Here is a 23,673-nt window from a genome sequence, read left to right as displayed (position 1 = left end):
GGGTTCAAGACAGGCTGATACTGCCATCATGTGGCTGGAGGATGTAAAAATATGTCTAAACTTGAGCGTTATTTACAACAGGGACTGAAGTGTGTGCTTTTGTGTGTGTTGGGGCCCAGTCTCTGCAGAAGGGGGGGGTCAGACGGTGAAGTACAGCCAGCTGACACTGAGGTATGTGTCTTTTCTAATGAGATTTATCTGGCTCCAGATGTTCCTGGTTATGAAGATGTGTGTCGGAGATTTAGGAGGGTGAGACCTGCACCCTGTCAGAGTCACAGTGGGGTGCTGTTTTACTGTCTGTCACCCCCCTTGAAACCCCCAACCGCTCATAGGTGGCCTCTGAACCTGACAGCACTGACACCTCTACTTTCTTTCTCTCACACAAACAAACTCTCTGACAAAGATGTGAATCCAAATTTTATAAACTTAAAAAAGCATAAAAAATACAAAAAGGAATGTCTATAAATGGAAGCAAATACACCACATATATACAAAGCAAGTAGATAAGTACTATGTTTATAAAGTTAATATAAAGATGAGCACATTCCTGAACCAAAGCTTCTCGGTGTTCATCTTAGAGGACGAAAAAGAAACATAGTCCAATTCCTAAATCCAGTTTACATCGTCCAGCACATTTTCAGAGTGACACAATTAAAATGATAAAAAAGAAGCCAGTGCAAGTGTACTAAAATATATCCAAAATAGTGTATTAACATCTTTCTCATCCCGCGTTCAAAAGGAATCTTTGGCTCAGATGGAGTTTTTAGGTCAGCTAACATCTCAGAGAGTCTCTTTCTCTGGCCGGTCGAGGGAGGCATCAGCTGCGCTCGCTCTTCATCGAGTCTGGCACAGAACCACAGTCGCTGACCAGGCTCCAGCAGCTATCTCTGCTAGCTGGCACAACATATCGTCACCTTCCTCTTCCTCTTTGTCAACGTCCTCCTCCTCTGGCTGCTCAGATGGCAGGCTGCAGCTTGCTCAGGTTCCTCTGGTGCATGCTGTGGTGGCGCATCAGCTCGTCAGAGCGGGCAAACTTCTTCTGACAGTTGGACCAGCGGCAGGTAAAGGGCTTCTCACCTGACAACAACGGGACAAAGAAGAATATGGAAATTATTCCTTTAGAGTGAGTTCAATTTCAAGAAATGCAACCTGATTTTTTAAATTAATGCCAAGTGTCGATCTCACTGGGAAAAGATTTGAGAGGTAGAAAATAAAGGTATACGCACTTGTTTTACCTGTATGAGTCCGTGTGTGCGTCTTAAGATGATCTGAACGTGAAAACCTTCTCTGACATGTCTCGCACTCAAAAGGCTTCACCCCTACGCAGAGACGATAACAGTTGTCGTAGCAGAGACAGAAATGAGGAGAGGGTAAGGGTCAAAAGTTTGAAATATGACTTTGGATGGCGCAGTCACAGGCAAGACTGTAAGAACTTCAAATGTTAAGAATATTTAGCATTTTTATATGGTTCTTAATGAGAAAATATACTTATAAAAAGATGAAACTTAAGATTTACACATAAAAGTCAATGGCCTGTTTACAGAGAGCCACAGAAAGAAAAAAACAAACTAAATTATTAAATCACTTCAAATTAACTCCAACTTTATTCTTTATAATGTTCAGCCAAGCATAAGGAACTTTAGCTCACTATATTTATGCTAACAACATATTTACTCCCTTTAATAAGTTTGTTGTTTACATATTTTTAAATCCCAATAGAAGCTGTTATAGCAGCAATACTGAACATGTGGCTCTTTTGTGACGTCTTGTAGCTCTTTTAAGTCTTACTTTTAAAAAAAACCTTTAAAAAGGACATTTTGGCATTAGAAATGATCCACTGCACACTATATCAATCACTCTTATACAGAGGGCTTTTAATGTCAAATCAAATAGTCAACCTGTATTTCTTTTCTGTATATTTCCATCGGATTAGTGCAAGAAAGAACATGCAGGATAAACTTCACTGATTCTTGAGAAAAGGGGACAAAACAGATGTCAAACTTCACTCTGTACTTCTGTTTTACTTCAATAATATAAGGTAGGAATTTGTGTTGGTTGAGGTCTCAACTAGCAGTTGTGTGAAGGAATGGATTTTAATTCAGCATTTTTTTTTCCAAAATAGGCCAATTTTGCCAGTCATATCTTAATTTTCGTCAACTCTGTCAGACACAACAAAATGGATTTACTTTTTATTTTATTTATTCAAGATGAATGTGAAGTTTTCAGTTATCTAATACTGATAATCAGAATTGATACTTAGTGATAAAATGCATTATTTCGCTTTTTTCCCTCATCTGAAGTATCCTGTCTCTGAATTTCATGATTTTCTAACTTTATTTTTTGATATTAACCATATAAAACTAATCCTTTAAATTAATTACTTATTACCGTAGATATATATATATATATATATATATATTTTTTTTTTTTTTTTTTGCTGGTATTTTAACAAATAAGCAGAATAAAATGAATAGAGGATCATGCATGTTTTGTTAAAATAACAAAACCATCATCAGACAGAGGTAACAATGGCAATAAAAAGTAATGGCTTAAACCAGCTTTGTGACCCAAATAAGTATCCTCATTGAGTATAGATAAAGAAAAAACGATGAAAAGGTGAAACCAAGCTCTCTGCATGCGCTGATTAATATATATACTGTATGTTATATTTATTTGAGTAATTATTGGACTCACACCTCTAGGTTTTGGATTGTGGCTCTTGTAAAGGATTTTTTTTCAACAATTTATTTGGTTGAGCAGGGTTGGGTAACACTGGTTTATAGTCATATTAACATTTACAGTGAGACACATTTGCACTAAAACTCTTAAATATATAATATATAATAAATAAACGTGCAAATTCATTTTTAAAAAGTAATTTAAAGTTATTTGCAAAGGACTAGAATAACTTTAGAGAAAAACACAAAGGGCAGAGACAGGCCTCCGCATCCCTAAAGTAAATCAACTTCTTTTTTTTATTGCACAGAAGCAAAAAGCTCAGGAAAAAAAAATCTGAAGGACCACTGCAAAAACCATTTTGTCTCCGGATCTACTATTTTTAGGTTTGTGTTTGAATGATACTCCAAGAAACTCCCACACACAAACTTGCAACCTTTCAGTACTAAACTGTCATCTGGCAAACTTTGGCTAATAAATGTTTTGTAATAAAACACCACAAATAAATGTTTTTCTGCCATCTAGACGGTGTGCAGAAGTTTACTCAGCTTTTTTTGATAGAAACATCGCCCTCCTGTGTTCCTGTCTTATGAAACATAGATGTGTGAAGGAGATTTCCATTTTGAATTATATTTACATTTTTGTTATACTGTATAAAAAAAACATTTCTTTCTTCTTGCCAACTTCCAGATACAATGTTCTCACTTAATAATTTTATACAAATTGGCAATTGGTTAAGAAATAATTTTAGGGTTGGGGTAAAATACCAAATAACCAAAGAACTCACACATTATGACAAGGACTTACTTGATATTTAATACATTATTACTACCAAATACTTAATATTACCATATTTCCAAGTTATTACTTAATAAAATGCTAAGTTATTGTAAGGTAATTACCACCTTAATCTTGGGAAATTACTGATAATTACCACTTACAACCATAAAATTACCAGGTAATTTGGGCCCACTAGAATAACGTGCTATGAAATAAACTTATTCAAACAAAAGTCTGTAAATAGGAGAACTAGAGAAAACACACTGTTTACAGTAGTCCTAAGCTGAGTCTAACTAAAACTAGAACTGTATTTAAACTTAGCTGATGAGCTCCATGACGTAGTTGTGACTATCAAATGAGAGGACGTCCTGTCAGCTAGCAGGAGGGGGAATATAAAAGATGTTAAGGTTGGGGGTAAACCTCTAAGCAGGGGTAGTACAAAGAATTTAAATCGTTGATACGCATTCTTCAGAGAAATTATTTCCTAAGCTCTCGTTTGTAGAATTCCTGTACCACATTAAATTTTACAGTTCAAGATTTACCACTGCTCTGTTATGAGTTAATCCACCCTCCCCCCTTCAGAAACCTTAGACCAGAAATATTTTGTATGATTAAGTCAGGTCACTGTTTAGTTCAGGTTTGTAGTCATCTTTTATCACCATTTCATGAAACTCCCAAAACTGCAGAGAATGAAACATTGGCAGGGAATTTCTAAAACCTCTCAGCATTTAATTATCTGTTGGCTTTAAGGTAGTCCATTTTGATATATTGAGTCTAGAAATCCTAACCTTTTGTTTCAGATTTTTAAAACTGAAATGTAAACTCCCTCAGGCTTTAAAACCTCTACATTCCCATTAAAGAAGAGAGGTACGGCCTCAGCGGTGTACCTGTGTGTCTGCGCTGGTGCCTCTTTAGCTGGTCTGAGCGAGAGAATCTGCGTCCACAGTCGGGGAATTCACACGGGTAAGGCTTCTCTCCTGCAAGATAAAACACCCTCTTCATCATGGAAGCTTTAACAGTCAAAAATATCAGGAAAAGAACAGTTTTACCGGATTTTTTAAAAATAAAATGTGGAAGGAAGTATTGCACTTTGACTCATTTTACTTAGCAGTTGTTACTAAGAAAAAGTAAATCGCAGAAAAGACGTCAAACTTCCTGTCAACTACAAGAAACAGGCATGTAATTTGGTTTAAGTTTCCTTATGATGGCCAACAGATCATAGTGACACACTGATTCTGTCCCAAAGCTTCTATTTTCTTGCACTTTATAATAAAGGTGCTCCTTTAATGAAACAATGTGGTTAGGGAGTTATACTCTTTTTTTGTTTTTGCAATGCAAGAGAAGGAAAGAGCTTGTTTAACTTTTCAAAATTAACTTCTTAATACTCAGTACTTTCAGTAATCTTTACACTTTCACATGATTAGATTCATATGCCGTTACTTTTTCCTCAACTTGGGTAAACTTCAATCAAATTAGCCGTACTTTTATTTGGGTGCAACATTCTTGTACTCTTTCAACCCCTGGTATTTGACTCTCCTCATATTTGACAGAGAACAGCAGTTGGGTGTGCAGGTCTAGAAAAAGGGGAGTAAAAGTCATATCATCATACCTGTGTGTTTGCGGCCGTGCATCTGCAGATGGGACAGTTTGAAGTATTTCTTGCTGCAGCCGGGATGAGCGCAGACGAATGGACGCTTCTCATTGGCCTCTGTTGACCTCACAACTGTTGGAGCGATACTGGTTACCCTTCGAACATCCTTTAAGAAAGAGAAGAAGAAGACAGAAGGGTTAACATCGAGGTGAGCAATCGGCAGCATCAGTTCTTTCTCAATGTCAATTTCTAATACCAATATAATGCAAACATGAAGAAAACATGATGAAATCCTCTGTGGAGGATTTCACCTAGAGTTGGTAATACAACAGCATGCACAAAGACCAAATGTTAATTAATCAAGAGAATGGAAAACAATATATCTAAGTATTAATCTTTGGTTATTGGTATGTTTGTTGTTCTCTATCAATATAAAATCTATGCGCTAAACTGTAATTATTATTTTTAATCTAAGGACTGCTCTATAACTGCTATAATTATCAATATGTGTGTGTGTGTGTCCGTGTTTGTCTCTATCCTTCTCTTCTTTTTGCTTCTTCTTCTTTCTTGGCAAAAAAGTATAATGAAAAGAAAGAAAATGAAATGTAAATAATATATGCTGTAATAACCAGAGAATATTCTGTTCATTTCATTGAAAAGTAGCTTAAATTGGCTTTAATTCTGTGTTATGTTTATAAAAAAGTCTTTGCATGATACATTCAGATGAAAGCTATATTTTTGCTCCTTTCACTTAAGTAAGTCTCATTTGCAGTATCCTATGATCTGTAACAATCTGGACCTCTGGCCTTTAGAATAAACCTTACATGGTCTGCTCTGTAACCAGAGTCGCCCATCCTTGCACCACAGTGTAGAGGTAAACTAAACATGTTCATGTATGTTTGAGCTCTGACTGACCTGCAGTCCCCTGAAGACTCCATGTGTGTGTATGTGGTATTGGGCACTGACCAGCATAGATGGAGGTGGGACTGGTGGATCACTGTCATAGCTGGGTGCGTGTCCGCTGAAGAGACAGAAAAGATGAATGTAAAAAAGACAAACATTTCAACAACTTAATTAAACCAAAACATTCCTGATGAAGTAAAAATCTTAGTTTTGGATTTAAACGGCCTTTAATTGCTGTAAAATTCAAATCTACATTGGTCTGTGTCCAACTTATTGCCAAGATATCACATTACTCCTAATCTAAGAAATACTGAACAAAGTAATCCAGAATAACATCTCATTTTCAAGATTCAAACAGCAAAAAGGAGGCCTTATTTGCTTGATAACTTAGAGAGTTCATCCCTTTTCAAAATCTGACATTAATTTCAATACTTTTAAGATCTTTTCAAGGCCCTCTTAATATTTTTTAAGACTACCACATCTTTAATTTTGTTACATTAGCAATTCAGTTATGAATTTGTTTTGAGCTGATAGTAAGAAAAAAATGTGACAACAAAGACGAAAGAAAATGAGAGTAGTTTTTCTTGGATAATTTGTGATTACACTATGAGAAAAAAGCCTGATAACTATAAGGCAGCTAAATCAAAGGTACAAAAGGAGTATAACCACAATCTAGAGGTTCAAAGCTAGAAAGTAGAATAACATACACTTACATTTAAAGAAAAAAACGTAAGGTAAATTTTCACATTTCAGGACATTTAAAATACTCTTTAATTCTGATTTAAAAACATGAATCTGTAAGTATTTACTCTGCTGTTGCAAATGATCAGCCCTAGCTCATTTGTGTTAATTTCGTTAATTTTTTACTTAGTCTGGGTGGACTGTAAATGCTCCAAGCATATGATAAAGATATACTAACACAATATCACTATCTCACTATCTCTCTTGACGTGAATCTAAAATCCAGCTACACAGACTAAAGATGTCATACAAGTTTAGTTTATGAGTCTTTGCATTTAAGGCTGTTCTGCATCGCTCTGAGACGATTTCTGTTGTGTTGCATCACCCAATCACATAAAGTTCATCTGCTAGCTGAATATAAATAGAAAAGTAACTTCTTTAGATTAACATAAGAAAACAAGACCTCATAATATTGGTTTCAAGACTTTTAATACTTGAAAAAGCCTTAATTTCGGCTGACTAATTTATCAACCTTTAATACTTTTTAAAGACCCTGTGGACTCCCTGTATAAAAGTGATCATGCCTTTGCCATTTCAAGCGCCAGCCTCTTGAATAAACTCCCACAATCCATCAGAACTTCAGAATCTTTGGATCGTACAGACAAGCCGTCATGTTTTCTTTTGGTGTTTGTTTTTTTCTGTATGTTTCCTTATTTGGTATGATTCGTATTTTGTTCTGTTTTATATTATGATTTACATTAAAATGTAATTACATAAAGCTTTATTTTCTAACCGTTACAAGCAATGCAAGCTTTTTTTTTAGCTTTTTATGTCTTGAAATAAAATGTTTATCTGGACTAGTCAGACAAATGTGGCCTAAAATGACTGTAAGTAGATAATTTCTGACAAGAATCAGAAAAAAACACTCGCTTGGATTTGATTTTTGGGGGTGTAAAGCTCAGATAAGCGCACACACACGCACATACATGTGTGTACGTTCCTCTCCACTTCCTGATATCTTTAGGCAGCAAGCCAGCAGCCATCTGGTCAAATCCCCCTCCTCTGCATCGCCACAAAAGAGCTCAAAACTAAAGGAAACAGCACGTTGATTTAAAACAAATAAAAATAGAAGAGATGCTCACCTCTTTATGGAAGAAGCCAGGCTGTTCATTTGGTTCCAGGTTACACAGTCCAGCTGAGACGCCATTTGGTACAGGTTATCGCTGAGAAAATCATACAGGACAGTTATTAACATGGAACAAGGTGATAAAGCAGATATCATTGTTTAGTTCAGGAAAAAACATGCAAAAAATGTTGCAAAGATTATTTCTGAGGTCACAGCAGATAAGAATAAAAGTTTTGGATGTATGTTTTTGTTTTATTTTCCCTTTTTCTTCATAGTTTAGATTTTGAATGACTCTGAGGTAAGCACACCTGGCTGGAGTTGTTCTGCCTGATATATTTTATTGCCGTTGGTGATCTTAACAAATACTTTGCTCTATTATTTTGTATCTCATGCCTTTAAATGTATTATAGCCACATCCGTGACAACTCACTGTTTGTCAAAAATGTTAAGTGTGCTGCTGCCCAATCTTTCTTTTTGGGGGAACACTGTAATTAGAAATCCATGAGAATATTCAGGTTCCTCCGCTCACTTCCTGCCTTTTCTCCTTCCTTTTAAGGATAATGAAGATGTTTCATTCAGGGGGAACTCCAAACTGCTCTCTTATTAACACATCCTGTCCACTCTGCACACTCCTCACTGGCTTCATTAAAAAACATGGGCTCTGAGCCATTCTTTACCTTGGCAGATCACACTTTCACACACACAGGCACACACTTGGAGAGGCGATGGTGCACACTGCGGGGGTGAGTGCCTCCGTGCCTAGCACACCACGCACCAGTGCATGACATCATTACTCTGTCCTCAGTATCATTAAAAAGCGGGAAACAGTTTTGGGGGATTTCTGGACGGCATTCCTTGAGGAGTCCTTGAGGGAAGGATGGTGATGGCTCGCTAATCAGCTCTGAGATATGTTAAACTGTGGAAAAACTCACTGATATCTGACATGTACTCAGTGTGTGTGCGTGCATGTCTCCATGTTTGTTTGAGGATTTGCAGCTCTTGCTCTGAGCTCTAACAACAGCCGAGTCTTCCCTCCTCTTATCAAGCGCTGTCCTAGTGTTTGGGTAGTGCATGTTCCTTCTCTATAAAAACATCACAAAGCGGCATTTAAAGAATTTCATCCTAATTTCCCTTTCAGATGGGTTGCATCAAAATGACAAAGAAATTGGAAACAATTCAGGGGTTGAATTAAGGAGATTCCAAGCCTTAACCACCACTTAACTTTCACTTAAACTGAACTTGTCTCTTTTACTTTTCTCCTCATTTTTCCTCAGGGTGGACTCGGACACATCAGCAGTAGATCACTCTCTGTTTGTTTTGGCCTGCTGAGCAGCAGTGGGCAGCACTTAACCTCAGAACAAATTAGGATTCACAAACCAGACAGTGCAGAGGCAGGATCAGAGAGAGTTCACACGTTTAAAAAACGACCAAGCAAGTGAGCGAGAGAGTGAGCCGCATGTGGCCTTAGTGGAAAGAATCTGACATTAATGGATGTGTGAGGAGTCTGAAAACTTTTGGGAGGGGTGGAATCGTACCATGAGGGGATTTAAGGTAGCCAGAGTCAAATGAAGTAACAATAAAAGCAGAGGGAAACAGATAATAGTACCTGTTGTAGTTTCTCAGCAGCAGAGCTTGGCTGCTCGGGCAGGATTCAGGGGGATTGTGGCAGCCGAACATGGGAGGAGGAGCTGGGTACTGCTGCTCGACTAGAGGCAGAAAAATAAAGATAAACATGATTTAAAAAAAATGCAAATAATGTATTGAGTTTGTTTTACATTATTGATAGCAGTGTTAATTTAGTTGACTAAAACTATGACTAAAAATGTTAGTCTACAACACTTTTCCATGAGGAAGACTAGACTAAAACTAGCTAAAAATAGATATATGATCATTTAAACTTTGACAAAAAGTAAGAAAGGAGACTAAAATGTTAGTGCTGATCTAGATCTTTTCTTCTTCATTTAAGAGATAACAGCATTTTAGAAAAATTTCTGTCCTGGCTAGAGAACGAACCACAGCACAGAGACTGCTCTCTTAAAACCGGTAAATGACATTAGTATGATTTTAGATACAAACAATGTGGCAGTGCTCCTTTTTTAAGACCTCTGTGCTGCTTCTGACACTATTGACCATTAAATTCTAATCAGTTGACCAGAGAAACTGGCTTGTTTCTCTGACTGTGCTTTAGCCTGGTTTAGTTCTTATCTTCTTCACAGACAGTTTTACGTCAGCCTTGGTGCTTACGTGTCACAGTCTCACAATTTTAATCATGGAATTCCACAGGGGTGCATTCTTGGACCTATTTTATTCTCACTGTTCATTCTTCCCCTAGGAAAAATCATCTCCCCACCAGGTAAATTACCATTTTTACCCTGATGACACACAGCTATACGTTTCCATTTTACCAAGCAATCCAAGCACACTTCAGTCCCTCACTTCCTGTCTCTCTGATATATACTCATGGATGAGCAAGAATTTATTTAAAACACCATGATGATGAATATTAATTATTATTATTACAAAAATTATTATAAAATATTATTATTAATTTTAGCCCAAGCAGGAAGAGGAAACCTTCAGGCATACCTAAGAGATTCTAGTAAACAAATCAAGAAGCAAATCACAAATCTGGAAGTGATTTTAGATTCTGATTTTGATTTGAATCCACATTTTAACAAGGTCATAAGCACCTCTTTTTGTCACAGAAATATCACCAAAGTTAGACCTTTTCATCTCAGAAAGATGCCAAAATTTTTAACCAGTAATAAGTTCCTTTTTCCCTGGTCAAGTTAGTCAACAACAGTTTAAAATGCAAAGAAGTAATATTATATAATTCGATAAAAAAGATGTAATTAATCACAATTAACTAGAGAAATCCTGAGATTAATTGCAATTAAAAATTGTAATCTTATGACAGCCCTAATCACAATCTTAACTTTTATAGTAATAAACAGGGCTGGTAAAAGAATACAGTTTCTGATCACGATTAACCTCAGAAATTCTGTGGTTCACTGCGATTAATCATATTCTTTTATCACATTTTTAAAATTCCACTTTTTTTGCATTCATAGCTTTGCATTTTTGCCGCATTGGATTTTTCTACAGCCTTTAACTAAGGGTAATTGACTTCCTGTTTGGTAACAGACCTGCTTTTATAGGTAGATCAAAGATTTTAATCATGGAAAAAAGAGCTTGTTATGGATCTTAAGGGAAATAAGGGGACACTGAAAAGGTCAATGTTTGTCGGCACAATGTACAGATTTCAATACATATTGAGACATAAATGAGTATTGGAGGACTTATTTTACATCATTGTGGCTGCAGGGAGATGCTGCTGTGGCTTAACTAAAGTATTTTGAAAGAGACAAGAAATTTTGAGATAAATTGTGATTAAAAAATTATTGCACTAATTATGGACCTTAGTTCATCAAGATTATCTCAATTAATATTGACAGCCCTTGTTGTAAACTTTCAAGACAGACTTACAAGTCTGGGGGGGGGGGGGCAAAAGTCACAAAAATAAACTTTAAAAGACCTAAAACAAAACCTATGTATTCCAGGGTTAATGAGCTGTTCATTGTCTGTGGTTAAATAATTGCTCATGATCAGTGCTGTTAATAAAAATCAATGACTCAGTTAATGGGTAAATTTTAACCGCTGGCTGTTTTAGGTATATAGTGATCCCTGGCGGTTTTAGGCTTAAGGAGCTTTGCAAGGTGGTGTCCCCTAGAGGCTTTTGATAAAGGGGGTCCCAAGCAATTGTTGAAAACCTCTGAAAATATCTATGTAAATTAGACCAGTGATTCTCAACTCTCAGGAACCACTACCAACACCTCAGTGAGACATTGTGACCCAAAACACTGATATTTTTCAACCAATCAGATTCATTTGATGCTAACTAGAACAGTTCAGACCTCATGCAGCACAAAAACTGTGACAAATCAAAGTTTTAGTTTAGTTTTAGTCGACAAAAACTCAACAACATTTTAGTCCAGTTATAGTCCACAGAAAGTGGTTATATTTAAGTCTTTACTTTTAGTGAAAACTTTATTCTCTTTGCCTGAATCTGGTGCTAAATCATACAAGTGTTTCTATGCACTCTGCCAGACCTGGCATTCCTGCTTTTTTACAGCTGAGAGGCAGAAAAGCTGCAGATATGTTGTGTTTGGACAGATTTACCCACAGTGGAGAAAAATCATGGATTCTGTATGTCTGACAAAATCTAATTAACATTAACTCTCATTTTAGTCTCCTTGACAAAAACCAAACCTACTTTTAGTCAGAGTTTTAGTCACCAAAGATCATTTTTAGCTAGTCTTAGTCTTGTCTTTCTCATGGACAAAAAGGCCGGTGACTAACATTTTTTGTCATAGTTGTAGTTGACGAAATTAACACTCCAATTTTGTTTCCAGGAACAAATTTGTGCGCTGCTGAAAAGGTCTCCATGGCCCTCTTTTGGGTTTGGACCCACCAGATGAAAGTGCTGAATGAGACACCAATATAAGACTGAAACAATGCATGCACGTATAAACTCATTTTCATAGTTGACTAGGTTATTCTTACATAAAACAAAAAATATGAATTTATGCTGTGTTCACGGCAGACTCGAGTAAAATCATTTGTGTGAGTTTATGACATGTAAAGTCAATGGAAAGACGTGAGTTGGCACAAGTTCACCTCAGGCAGCACAAATGCCTCAACTGTGCAGCATGACTTAGCAAGTGCAGCAAAATGAGGCAATTTCGCACCGCATTCGACGTGCTGTTCACTTGGTTTGCTTATTTGTGAGAGTTGAGAAAACAGAACTTAAGGGAATCACTCTGGCCATGATGACAAATGAGTGTGGAGATCCCTCGGTGAAGTATGTGAAATACATCACCAAAGGACCAGAAAATGGAGGAGAAGCTTGTAGAGTTTGTCTGTGGCTACCCCGAGATATATGACACACCATACCTGTTCTACCGGCACAGGAATAAAAAGGAGCTCGCATGGAGGAAAGGGAGTGAGGAGGTCTGATTGCTTAGTAAGTTGTGAAAACATTTGTCTGTTACTTGATTTCAGCCATCTACTACCAAGTTAGCAACATGGCTAGTACTCAGCACTATCAGTGTAGTCAAGCTCAGTCATGTTTGTTGACAACTGATTGAAATGCTGACTGATGTGGGAGAGGGAAGCTCCTCCTCTCTAGCATCTTTTGGGTTCTTGCATACATGCAATTTGAAGCCATCTGGAGGAAATTAAACATGTAAATTAGAAAAAAATCAAGCATGTAAACTCCCTAAATTTGTGTGTTCAGATACGCACAAATAAAGGCAAGCTGGTGGGAATATAACATTAGACGTGGTTCATATTTGGTATTTAAGATCTACTTGAAATGCCTAAAAGATCTAACATAGATCTTGATCTTCAGGTTGGTGACCCCTGGCCTAGAGGTGAAGGCGTGCCCAATGTACTCGAGCGGCCCCAATTCAGGTTCGGCCTGTGGCTCTTTTCCTTCATGTCTCTCCCCCACTCTCTTGTCCCTATTTCAGTCTCTGTCTACTGTCCTCCTCTATGAACAAAGGCATAAAATTCCCCCCAGAAAAACAAATCTATAACAAAATAAAACAAAGCATGTAAAAAAATTTGAAGTCCTGCTCTCCAAAATAAAATACTACTTACAATAATGTTTGTCTCAATTCTACTCTCTCTGAAACTATCATGCTTTATAAATACAAATCTTTCAAAGGGCCACATTTGTACATTTCTGTCTGCAGAGCCCTCCTTTAAAGAGCGAGTGGGTCACTCAGGAACAGTGGTCCTTTTCAGCCTCATATACTATATTACTCCCCTGACAGTTTTTGACATTCCAGCAGAGTCACATAAAGCAGTTTCCTCCAGTTATCAGAGTCATTAACCATACATGTGCTTACAGAGCGAGAGGGAGAGTGCATATGCCTACGTGTGTGAACAAATGTGAGTGCAGGCAGAGATGGAGCCAGATGAAGGACATTGGGTGACAGCGATTCTGTTGTAATAACGGGTTACTTATATAACCTTGCTGTGACATGACAGTCCTCCAGTCTGCGAGTCAATTTAGTGCAGTGGCGTCAGGACGCAGACACTTACCTATGTTGTTTGGCGGTGACAGCGTGTCCTCATGTTTGAAGGACAGGCTGGAGAGCTGAGGGGTGTGATGAGATGGAGTGTGACCATAGCTGGGGTTGCTGTCTAAACTCACCGCTCCATAACCTGAGGACAAAAATAGGAAGCAACAGAGGGTTTAAATAATCTCCTATGCCTGGTGGAGTCATTAGATCACCATCCTGTAAATGTTTTGTGAAGTCTGCAGCGTCTCCAGTCTATCTGGTCAGTTATCTGAATCCCCCTGGTAGTGGCTCTTAGTCTCTGGCAGGGTCACCACAGAGAGACATTCATTAAACCACTAAATCCCTTTTCCTTGTAACATGTTCTTTTTCCCCCCATCTATCTTTGGCCTTGTGGTTGCAATATTTATGGCAGGTGGAAAAAGAAATTTGGCAAAGGCAGCGCAGAAAGACTGAGATGAGCTGCTGCAGTGTGCTCAGTGAAAAAAAAAAGAGGCTGGGAAGTGATGAATTGCATGTATGCTAACTTAATTAAAGTTATAAGAAACAGAGAGCATTGTGATTTATAGCATTATTGGAGAGAAATGCATTAAGGTGAGTTGAAGAAGAATGTTACAAAGCCATGTAAAAATGTTTTGTTTTTCTTCAAATACATGACCTTTTCAATTTTTATTCACTTTGAGGGCCCTTTCACCAAAACTAATCCGGACTAAATCAACACAAAATTTAAAAAATAAGCACCAAATCTGTTTCGAAATTTTCTGTAGGCAAAAATGGTCTTGCAAACTATTCTAAATGTTTGTTTTATCCTGTCATTATTTAGCTTTTTTTCTATTATGATAATTAAATTTCATGATAGATTAAAGATAGAGGAGTTTTATTTTGAAGGGCTGTTAAAGAGTGTATGTAAACAGCATATTATTACAAAAAGTAATGTTTTGAATTGTTTTTTCTAATAAGCAAAACTCCCTATGCTGTTAGAGCAGAGATGACAAGTTAACATCCGTTCAATTTCCGGTACAATGTCAAATGAAGTCAAATTTGTTTAAAACAACATGAGCAGAACAATGTGCTTCACAGACCGAGGCAAAAAGAAAAAATACAACCGTAACAATACACAAGATGATAAAGAGAGAGTAGCTTTGAATAACATTACAAATAAAGCCATATCAAAGGAATATTGAATTATTTTAAAGGCCAGAAAATAAAAGATGTGCTTTGAGCCGTGATCTGAATAAATAAATTGAGTTGGTGGAGTCAGCTGGTTTCACAGACGGGGGCCTAAGCCTGAAAGACGGCCACTATGGCGTCATTATCATGCTGAGGGAAAAAATGAGCAAAATCAAAAGTTGTACTTATGATTAGGCAATCAAACGCATATTACAAAGTTTTAGGCCAGGTATTTTAAAGCATCAAATCCCTACCTGGGGGGCGTTGTCTGCTCTGAGATGATCAAAATTGGATTTGTTAGGCTATTTAACCTAGGGATGGGCAACTTTGGTTACTGAGAGGGCCACGTCATTTTTATTCTCACTACCAGACAGTAGTGAAATTGTGAAATACTCCCAATGAAACAATTTAATTACTTTTATTTTAAAAAGGAACATATACCTAGCTTTGTTATGCAAATGCAGATAGTGATGCTTAATTTGTTCAGCTTGTCACAAAATTTAAACCAGTATAAAGGGTTTTGTTATAGTGATGCATACATATTTCTAAGACAGTTAAGACTTATGTCTCTAATTTAACTCATATATACTAGTAATTCAACATAATTAAAGAAATGTGTATATTTTTCCATGTTTTCATGCAGATTTTATCGTGATTTCCTCAATTTTTACAATTTCTAGATATTTGAAATGAACTTGAGAGCCACATTGAGTGAGAGTGAGGGCTGCATGGGGACCCCAGGCCGCCAGTTGCCCACCACTAATTTAACATGTACGTCAATGGTTCCCAACCTTTTTCCTTATGGCCCCTCTACTTGCATCTAAGAAGAGCTAAATCCCCATCGGTACCAGGTGGAAAATTAAACATCAATTTTAACTGTTTTCATTGACAAACTCCAAACATAATGAGCCTACGCACGTGTTTTGGACAAAAGATCTATGTAGACTATCCATTATCATGACAGTGCATAAGGGCCAATCTAGGAGCAAATAATATTAATCACAATTTATTTTTAAAGAAAAACCTCGAAATTCAAAAGTTGAAAAAACTGTGATTTATTAGAAAATAATACATATGTTTTTTACTTTAAAAGTTTTTTTATGTAACCAAAACTTAGTATTTTTGAGATTATGAAGTCAAAAAGTCAAAAATCCAACCACTGTTTTCAGTTTGCTTTCTTGTAAATTTTTGGCTGAACACAGTTGTAAATGTAGGATTTTTAAAACTTGAAATTCCTGAGTTTCTATTGTCAAAATTTGAGACTTTCAGACTTGGAAATTAGAAGATTTTCCTGTACATTGCTTACATTTCAACGCTGAAATTCTTAAATTTTTTTGTTTTCTCGTAAATAAACAAATTTTTAACCTCAAAAATTTTGGGTTTTTTTCCCCCCTGAAAATGTTAACATTTTTGCCTATAAAATAACAGACTGTCTTCATTTTTGAGAATTTCTAAGGGTGGCTCTAATACATTATGTTTCTAAACAAGTTGTTTTTTTTTTTTTTTTTTTAAATATATGTACATCTAATTTTGATAACCTCAGAGCAGACAGGGTCCATCCCCCGTTGGGGTACCCATGTTGGGAACCAGTGCTGTAGGTTACAAGGTAACAATGTAGTTTTCTGTAGACTATGGGAACGCTTTCCGTCATACATTGGTTTGAATATTTTTTCACTGTTCTTACAAGAGGGTTTGTATCCTAGATCTAAAAACTGTGCCTCAAAAAGACTACTTTATGGTGGATATATTCTGCATTATTTTATTATTATTGGTTATTCTTTATGCACCCTTTGCCTTAAAGATATTGTACAGAAAACCATGTACATAATGACATGTAACTTTCATATATATGATGTGAATCCTGTGCCTCCCTGGAACTGTTCGCTTGTTATAAACAAAAAATGTATTTTCACCACATATTTACCAGAATCATAACAAATATCTATCAAATACTTAATACAAAGGTTTTTTTTATTAATAAAATAACACGTGGACCTATTTTCTTAGGGGTTTATTGATTTTAAAAAATGTAAATTGATTTTTTGACCTACATTTATCATTTTTTGTGTGGGTCTTGTGAGGACTCAGCTTGTCTATGATTTAAGAAGGGGGGGCTCTAAGGAAAAAGCATGGTGCATAGTGGATTTAAGAGATTTTAAATGCAATATTGTGTTCATAAAACTGCATTAATTAAAGAGGTGCATTCTTAGCACATTGACATTCTCATTTTATAATGATAGGGGGAAAAATGACACTTCTGTTTTTCTAATTTTGCTTTTCTTAAAAATGTCACTGAAAAGGTCTGACACATGTTCAGCAACAGGCTGATCAATTCTGAGTCAGGCCTCAGAGGGATGTAGAAACGTTTCATAGAAAAATGACTCATAAGACTTTCTAAATTAAATCCCTACAGAGCACCAAACAAGCCATTTCATTATTTCATAAAAAAACACTTTCCACAGAGCAGCAAAACCTCCTGATCAGGGACTAAAGCTACAGCAGCAGACCCGTGCAGGTTTAAAGCTCTGACCTCTGAGTAATGAAGCTCAACAGAGACAAGCGCTGTTTACAGTAAAAGCAGAGTCATTACATGGAGGATAAGACTTGACAGGAAAGTGAAATAAAGTTGATTCAAGAAAGCAGTCCAGATAAAAAACATCTAAACTCACAGTGATGTGTTTTGTGCACATCCAGGGAAGGGATGTTAGTAAGTCACGTTTTATTCTAGTTTTTATCCTTTTTATTATTATTTTGAGAAAAAGTAAGAAATCTTCACAGAAGGTCATAATATACAACAGTGTTTTAGTGTTTCAGGCTCATTTTAACGAAGTAGATAAATTACGGATATTGATTTATCACTGTTTGAGCCCAATTACCTCTATCATATTTGTTTTATTGTGTTCTATTATGTGCATGCTGTGGTTTAAGTGTGTTTAATTTTTTAAATTGTGTTTTAAATGGCGCATATTTGGGCATGCAAGTCGAGACAAATTTCTACCTTCATCCGCAAGAGTAGACGTTAAATTTTTCTAAATTTCATCTTCCTAATAGCTTTATATAAAGATGTCATAGATATCACAATACACAGTACATATGGTACCTTTAAAAGGGGGTTAAATTAGATTCAAACAGTTTTAAGACTGTCAAATAAAAAAAGCATTGGGTCAAAACAGACCCTTTTCTTAAGTGGTGTCCAACCCGCAGTTGCTGGATGAAGGTAACCAAGAATGTTTTTTGGGGCTATATAAACTCAAATAAAGTAATCTTTTACTCTTTAGATGTAAAATGTGTGGCTTTGGAATTATTCCAATGTTATTTCTACAAAAGTAAAATACGTGCATGAGAGGTTTCTGTTGCAAATACACTGTTTTTAAACAGAAATATGAATTCATATTGGTATGATACCGATTTTTGCATTTTTAAATCAAAATTGAAATGGTGTTTTTTCATTGTAATTGAATTGATTCAACAAAATGAATCAATACAGCTGATACAACAGCTAATTTTTCTGAAAATTTCCAGGAATTAAATGAGCAATGACAGCAAGAGAAACTAAATAAATGAACCATCTAACCTTTGGTTGAAAATGATGAATTTAGTAAAATAGTAGCAGCACAATGATGCTTTAACACTGACTTTACCAGCAAATACCAAACATCCATTGGTGGTACACACCCTTTAAAACCCCTCTGCAAAAAGTAACTGCTGTATGGATCAGTGCCAGAGCGTTACCAGGAAGCTGTCAAGCCCGTTCCTGACACGGGACGGGGTGACCCAGTACTGCACACAACATCCTGCTGAGACACAACACCCTAAATATGGAGATGTGTCCTGAATGCATGCAGCAGGAAGTATGGAGACACACTGACACCCTGGATTTCATGGGTTTGTGGTGGAAAATTGAGGTGGGATTGGTGATGAGCGTGCTTACCCTGGTTCCTGGCTGCAGGAGGACTCTCCATGCAGCCGGGCAGGTAGGTCCCACTGGTGAACATCCTGGGCTGACCTGGAGTTGCCTCCCCAAAGGCCCCGACTCTACACGGGCCTGACCCTGTAAACTGGCCTGAGAAGTGTACCGTGAAGGCCCCGAGTCCACAGTGAGGATCCTCTATGGTGTCGGCGGTGCCCCATCCTGGCTCCTGCTTGATGAGGGAGTGGTGGGAGGGTAGGGAGCTGTAGGGAGAGCCCGAGTGGAGGTCCAAAAGCTGGGTCCACTGTCCCCCACCAGCAACTGACATCCCACAGCCGCCGCCAGCTCCTGGTAAGGACGGCACGGGAGGCGCTGGAGATAAGAGGGTCAGATCTCGAACGTCTGACCCCATGGACATGGCTCCACACGGGTCAGTCAGCATCGGCAGAGCTGGGTCGTCAAAGTCCAAAGAATGAGGGATGGTACTCCAGGAGAGGATGCAGCAAGGAGGTTAAAAAATCCAGAAAGTCTAAAAAAGGAGGAAAAAAACAAACATCAGGGGTGACACTGTACATTAGGAGCCATTTTTTCCTAAAGTGATTAAATTTATAGTTATAGAGGCTGATTGGCAGTGATGATGGATGCCAAATTTCACACTCCCTGTCTGTATGGTGTCTTAAGAGTGGGAGTGTTTGGGGCCTACAGCTCCTTGTCCCTCTGTCTCTACACTGTCTGACTTTCCTTCCTCTCCTGAAAGCTCAAATAGTGAATAACTCAGAGGACAGGGGGGAGGAGCGAGGGAGGGAGGCTAAAGGAGAAGAAGAAGACTCCCCTGCTCTGCCCTGGCCAACACATAACACACATCAGGGGGGATTCTGACTAACGTAGCAATTTGCATGAGCCGTTGTTGCTTTTTTTTTCTTTATGCAAGTTCAAGTGTTGCTCATGCTCAGTGTTTGTGTCAGCAGAGTGTGCACAGAGGAGTGAGGGGCTTAATTTAAATGTGCAGAAATTGAGATAAGAGCTGAGCCAAAGGATGAACTCGCCACAAATATCAGCTTGAAAGTAATAGAGGTGTGGGTAAAAGTGCTCAACATATTTGATTTCTACAGGGGTCAAAAGTAACTCATTACATTTACTCAAATTACTGTAATTGTAGTTTTTTTGGTTACTTGTAGTTTTTTGAGAACATTTTGAAATCAGTGCTTTACTTCTGCTTAAGTATGTTTTAATCAGAGTGACTATACTTTCACTTGAGTACAATACTCTTGGATTTTTTCCACTAGGGCTGGGTATTGTTAAGAACCTCACAATTCGATTTCGATTCTTTAGGTTGCGATTCGATATTGATTTAAATTCTTCAATGTCAATTCAGTAAGAAGTAGAAATACACAAATAACCTGTTGACATTTTTTAATAATTATTATCATGCCAATGTGAACATATGTGGTAAATCACCTCACATTTCTGAGCAATAAAACATCTGAAAATAAAAAATTGCACCATAATAACCTATTTGTGCATATGGAGTACAAAAGTAAAAAACATGACAGTTCTGTGTAAACACTAAAAAAGTAAAGTGCATGTGAACTTAACATTTCTTTCCTCTTGGAAATTGTGATAAACCTTACATAACCTCACATCACACATGGTTATGGTTGGTTGTTTGGTCGAGTAAGGCCTCTATCCATACAACGCGAATCACACACACAGCGACCCCCACTGGCCAGGAGGTGAATTGATTCAGAGGATTTGCTGAATTGATATTGAATTGGGGGGGATATTGCAATGCATCGATTAATCGATATTTTTACCCACCCCTAATTTCCACCTCTGTTGACTACACAGCAGCACATAGAGATAATGACTCCACATCACATCCTAAAACAGCTGTTGTATATTACTTTATTAAAGAGCTGTAAGTTTACATGAACAACCTGGGTGGAGATCCACACTCTAATACTATTATTGCCAAAAAAGAAAGCTTATGTCTTACTGCAATTTTATTATTAGTGGTATTATTATTAGTAGTAAGTATTAATAATTTTTTGACCTGAAATGTGTCAAAATCCAATTTAATACATTTTTTGCAGAGATGTTGTCCTCTACACATCATGCAAGTATTAGCTTGCAAAAATCTTATTTTTCCTACTTTTGTAATTTTTTCCTTTTTTTCCAAAGATTTATATTTGGGCTTTTTTCATGCCTTTATCGGAGAGGACAGTGGATAGAGTCAGAAACAGGAAAGAGAGTGGGGAGAGACATGTAGGAAATAGAGCCACAGGCCAGATTCAAACCCGGGTCGCCTGCGTACATGGCGCGTGCCTTAACCACTCGACTACTGGCGTGCCCTGTAATTTTTTCCTTTTTAAAATAATAATTCTCTACGATACAACAATTCACACTGCATCTGCAACGTCAGCCAAAATAATCGCAGTTAGATATTTTTTCAAAAATTGTCCAGCTCCAGTTTTCAGTTTTTTGCTACAAGGCTTTAAGTTGAAAAACATTAAATCTACCCCTGCAATCAAAGCTATGTAATCTATTCTGATTTATGCATCATGGTATGCCATCCAAACATATAAGCCTGGCCTACAGGAAAGAATATTCTATGTTAAATCTTTCTAATATTGTGTTGGTTATAATATAGAATGACTTATTGCGTATAAAAAAATATGTGTATATTAAAATACATAAGATTGAGAACTTAAAAAACATCATGCAAGCCAAATCACAATGCCAGATTATTTAGCCATACGTTCAGCCTGTCACTATTTAAAGTGAACGATAACTTCCTGAGACCCGCATGCACACATGAGGACAAGGTTACATTTTGACTTTCCTACAACATAGTAGTAAATTCTGCCACTAGATTTTATAGAAAATTGTCCAGAATTTCCAGACAAATGTAAGTTATTTGCTTGGAATGTCTGGAGAAGTGGGATGAGAAAATTTTCAGTACTTTTTGAGAATTTGAGATATCCATTTGTACATTTGTGGGAATTTGTTTCCCATACATTTCCAAGGGATTTGGGGGTAAGTTATTTGTAAATTTTTGTGAATTTTGTCAGAAATTTGGGGAATTTGATTTTAACTTTTGAGGAATTCTCAGGGAAATTTTGGTGAAAATTATATCTGAATCTATTGGCTTTTTTTCTGAGTTTTTTGGGAATATTTTAGGACATTTTTGAATTTCACCAAACTTTTGGTAATGCCTCGGAAATTTGGGGGGAATTTAGGGGGCCTTTTTAATGATTTGGGAATCTCTTTATTAAGGGAGTTTTACAGGATCTCCAGAACTTTTGTGGGAATTTAAATCATACTTGGCAAGCTCTTGGTCCATCATCTGAAAAAGGACTGCACTGTACGTACAGCTTTGAATGGCTGACACCAGTTCTTATTGACTGACAAAGGTCCTTATCACAAAATACAACAGTTTCTACTTTTTTAAACAGACTTGATACAAATTAATATTTACTTCCAAGTGCATGTATGTGTTTGTGTCAAATTCTGAATATTTATCAATTGAAATTCTGGTTACTGTAACACAAAAATCACCATGGGTTAAATTTACCCGGGGCTGTTATTAAATAGTGCCTAACTTCATATTGATAAAATTTTAAAGTCTGTCAGACATTGACTTTTCCTAAAAGTTTTGTAGTACAGGTTGTTAGAAATTGTTTGCATAAGTCCAAATTTTAAAAATGTCCATTTACACCTGGAACCGTCATCTGGGTAATCCCCATATGAAACCACTGAGTTCCACTCTGCTTTATTTCACCCAGTAGATAAACAATATGCTTGACATGAAAACACCTTCTCACATAGATCGACCTTCAACAAAGATACCACAGGAAAAAAAAGGTGACTGGTCAGTGGGAAATGTAAATAGCTTTGATCAATGCTTTGAGAGAGGTAAAATCTGATGTTAGTGAAATTTTAGGAAGTTGATTTTGGATGTGAAAGATCATCATCCAACAGTGATCTAGGCCTCTTTCTGTGGTTTATGAGCTGTTCATTGTCTGTGGTTAAATAATTCCTCCTGATCACTGCTATTAATGAAAATCAATGCATTCTAATGACGGATAAAGATTACCCACTGGCTGTTTTGATGTTAAGCATAATAACATATAAAAACAGCAAAAACGCGTTGTTTTGTTTTCTGTGCACCTTTGACCCAACATCCACAAAGACGTTCCTCATTTCTGACTCTTCTGACTCATCTGTTTTCTGAAAATCACCCACTTTCAACACAAGTTACCAAAAACATGTGGCAACAAAATCAATGGAATGGATGACAAAAGAGGCCAAAACTTGTTGAGTAACAAACATCATGCCAAAATATCTTTGAAATATTTTGTCATTTGTCATTTCTCATGTTAACCCCTTAAAGCCTGTTGTATCATATATGATACATACTTTTATGATACCTCTATCTAATCAATATGATCAATAAATTACTCAAAAGAAACTTCTAAATACAACCAGATAAATAATAAAAAATGCCCTCAAGTGGATTGTCAGTTACCAAAAACACCTAATGAATGAAATAAGATATAAAAAATATATATGTTAAATTTTACGGAAATTTTGATTTTTTGGATTTCAGTAGAAAGTTAAATAATCATTTCAGTCCCCAAAAATTAGAATTTTCTGACTATAATCAGTGTTTTCAGGCTTTAATGGGTTAAAATTCAGTCTATTTAATGCAGTAAATCAGACGATAAAGGGAAAAGCTTGAACAATAGTC

The 23,673-nt window shown here is 36.8% G+C and overlaps 1 protein-coding gene across 3 annotated transcripts; it reads right to left on the bottom strand.

The window, feature by feature from the left end:
- Nucleotides 1-404: 404 nt before the first annotated feature.
- wt1b (WT1 transcription factor b) lies at nucleotides 405-19,651 on the bottom strand. 3 transcript variants are annotated; one of them, XM_041785065.1, is made up of 9 exons: nucleotides 18,945-19,651; nucleotides 13,866-13,988; nucleotides 9,364-9,463; nucleotides 7,774-7,854; nucleotides 5,963-6,068; nucleotides 5,066-5,213; nucleotides 4,344-4,433; nucleotides 1,227-1,319; nucleotides 405-1,077 (listed from the first exon to the last, which is right to left on the bottom strand). In XM_041785065.1, the coding sequence occupies exons 1-9, from the start codon at nucleotides 19,363-19,365 to the stop codon at nucleotides 956-958; spliced, it is 1,284 nt and encodes a 427-aa protein (XP_041640999.1). In that variant the 5' UTR covers nucleotides 19,366-19,651; the 3' UTR covers nucleotides 405-955. The 3 variants fall into 3 exon arrangements, with proteins under 3 accessions (XP_041640999.1, XP_041641008.1, XP_041641016.1); XM_041785074.1 differs by having other exon boundaries at nucleotides 1,236-1,319; XM_041785082.1 differs by having other exon boundaries at nucleotides 6,014-6,068.
- Nucleotides 19,652-23,673: the final 4,022 nt, after the last annotated feature.

The sequence above is a fragment of the Cheilinus undulatus genome, linkage group 1 (genome assembly GCF_018320785.1).
Source record: "Cheilinus undulatus linkage group 1, ASM1832078v1, whole genome shotgun sequence".
NCBI classification, from domain to species: Eukaryota; Metazoa; Chordata; class Actinopteri; order Labriformes; family Labridae; genus Cheilinus; species Cheilinus undulatus.
The sequence above is the reverse complement of the archived record's forward strand: the minus strand, read 5'-3'. Positions and strand labels throughout refer to the sequence as shown.

What these genes read in the sequence shown, in the direction of transcription:
- wt1b (XM_041785065.1), bottom strand. Translation starts at nt 19,365, where the DNA reads ATGCTGACTGACCCGTGTGGAGCCATGTCCATGGGGTCAGACGTTCGA. An exon ending in GTCACCGCCAAACAACATAG is followed by an intron (nt 9,464 to 13,865) that starts GTAAGTGTCTGC and finishes TTCTGCCTCTAG; the next exon opens with TCGAGCAGCAGTACCCAGCT. An exon ending in GACTCATACAGGTAAAACAA is followed by an intron (nt 1,078 to 1,226) that starts GTGCGTATACCT and finishes CGTTGTTGTCAG; the next exon opens with GTGAGAAGCCCTTTACCTGC.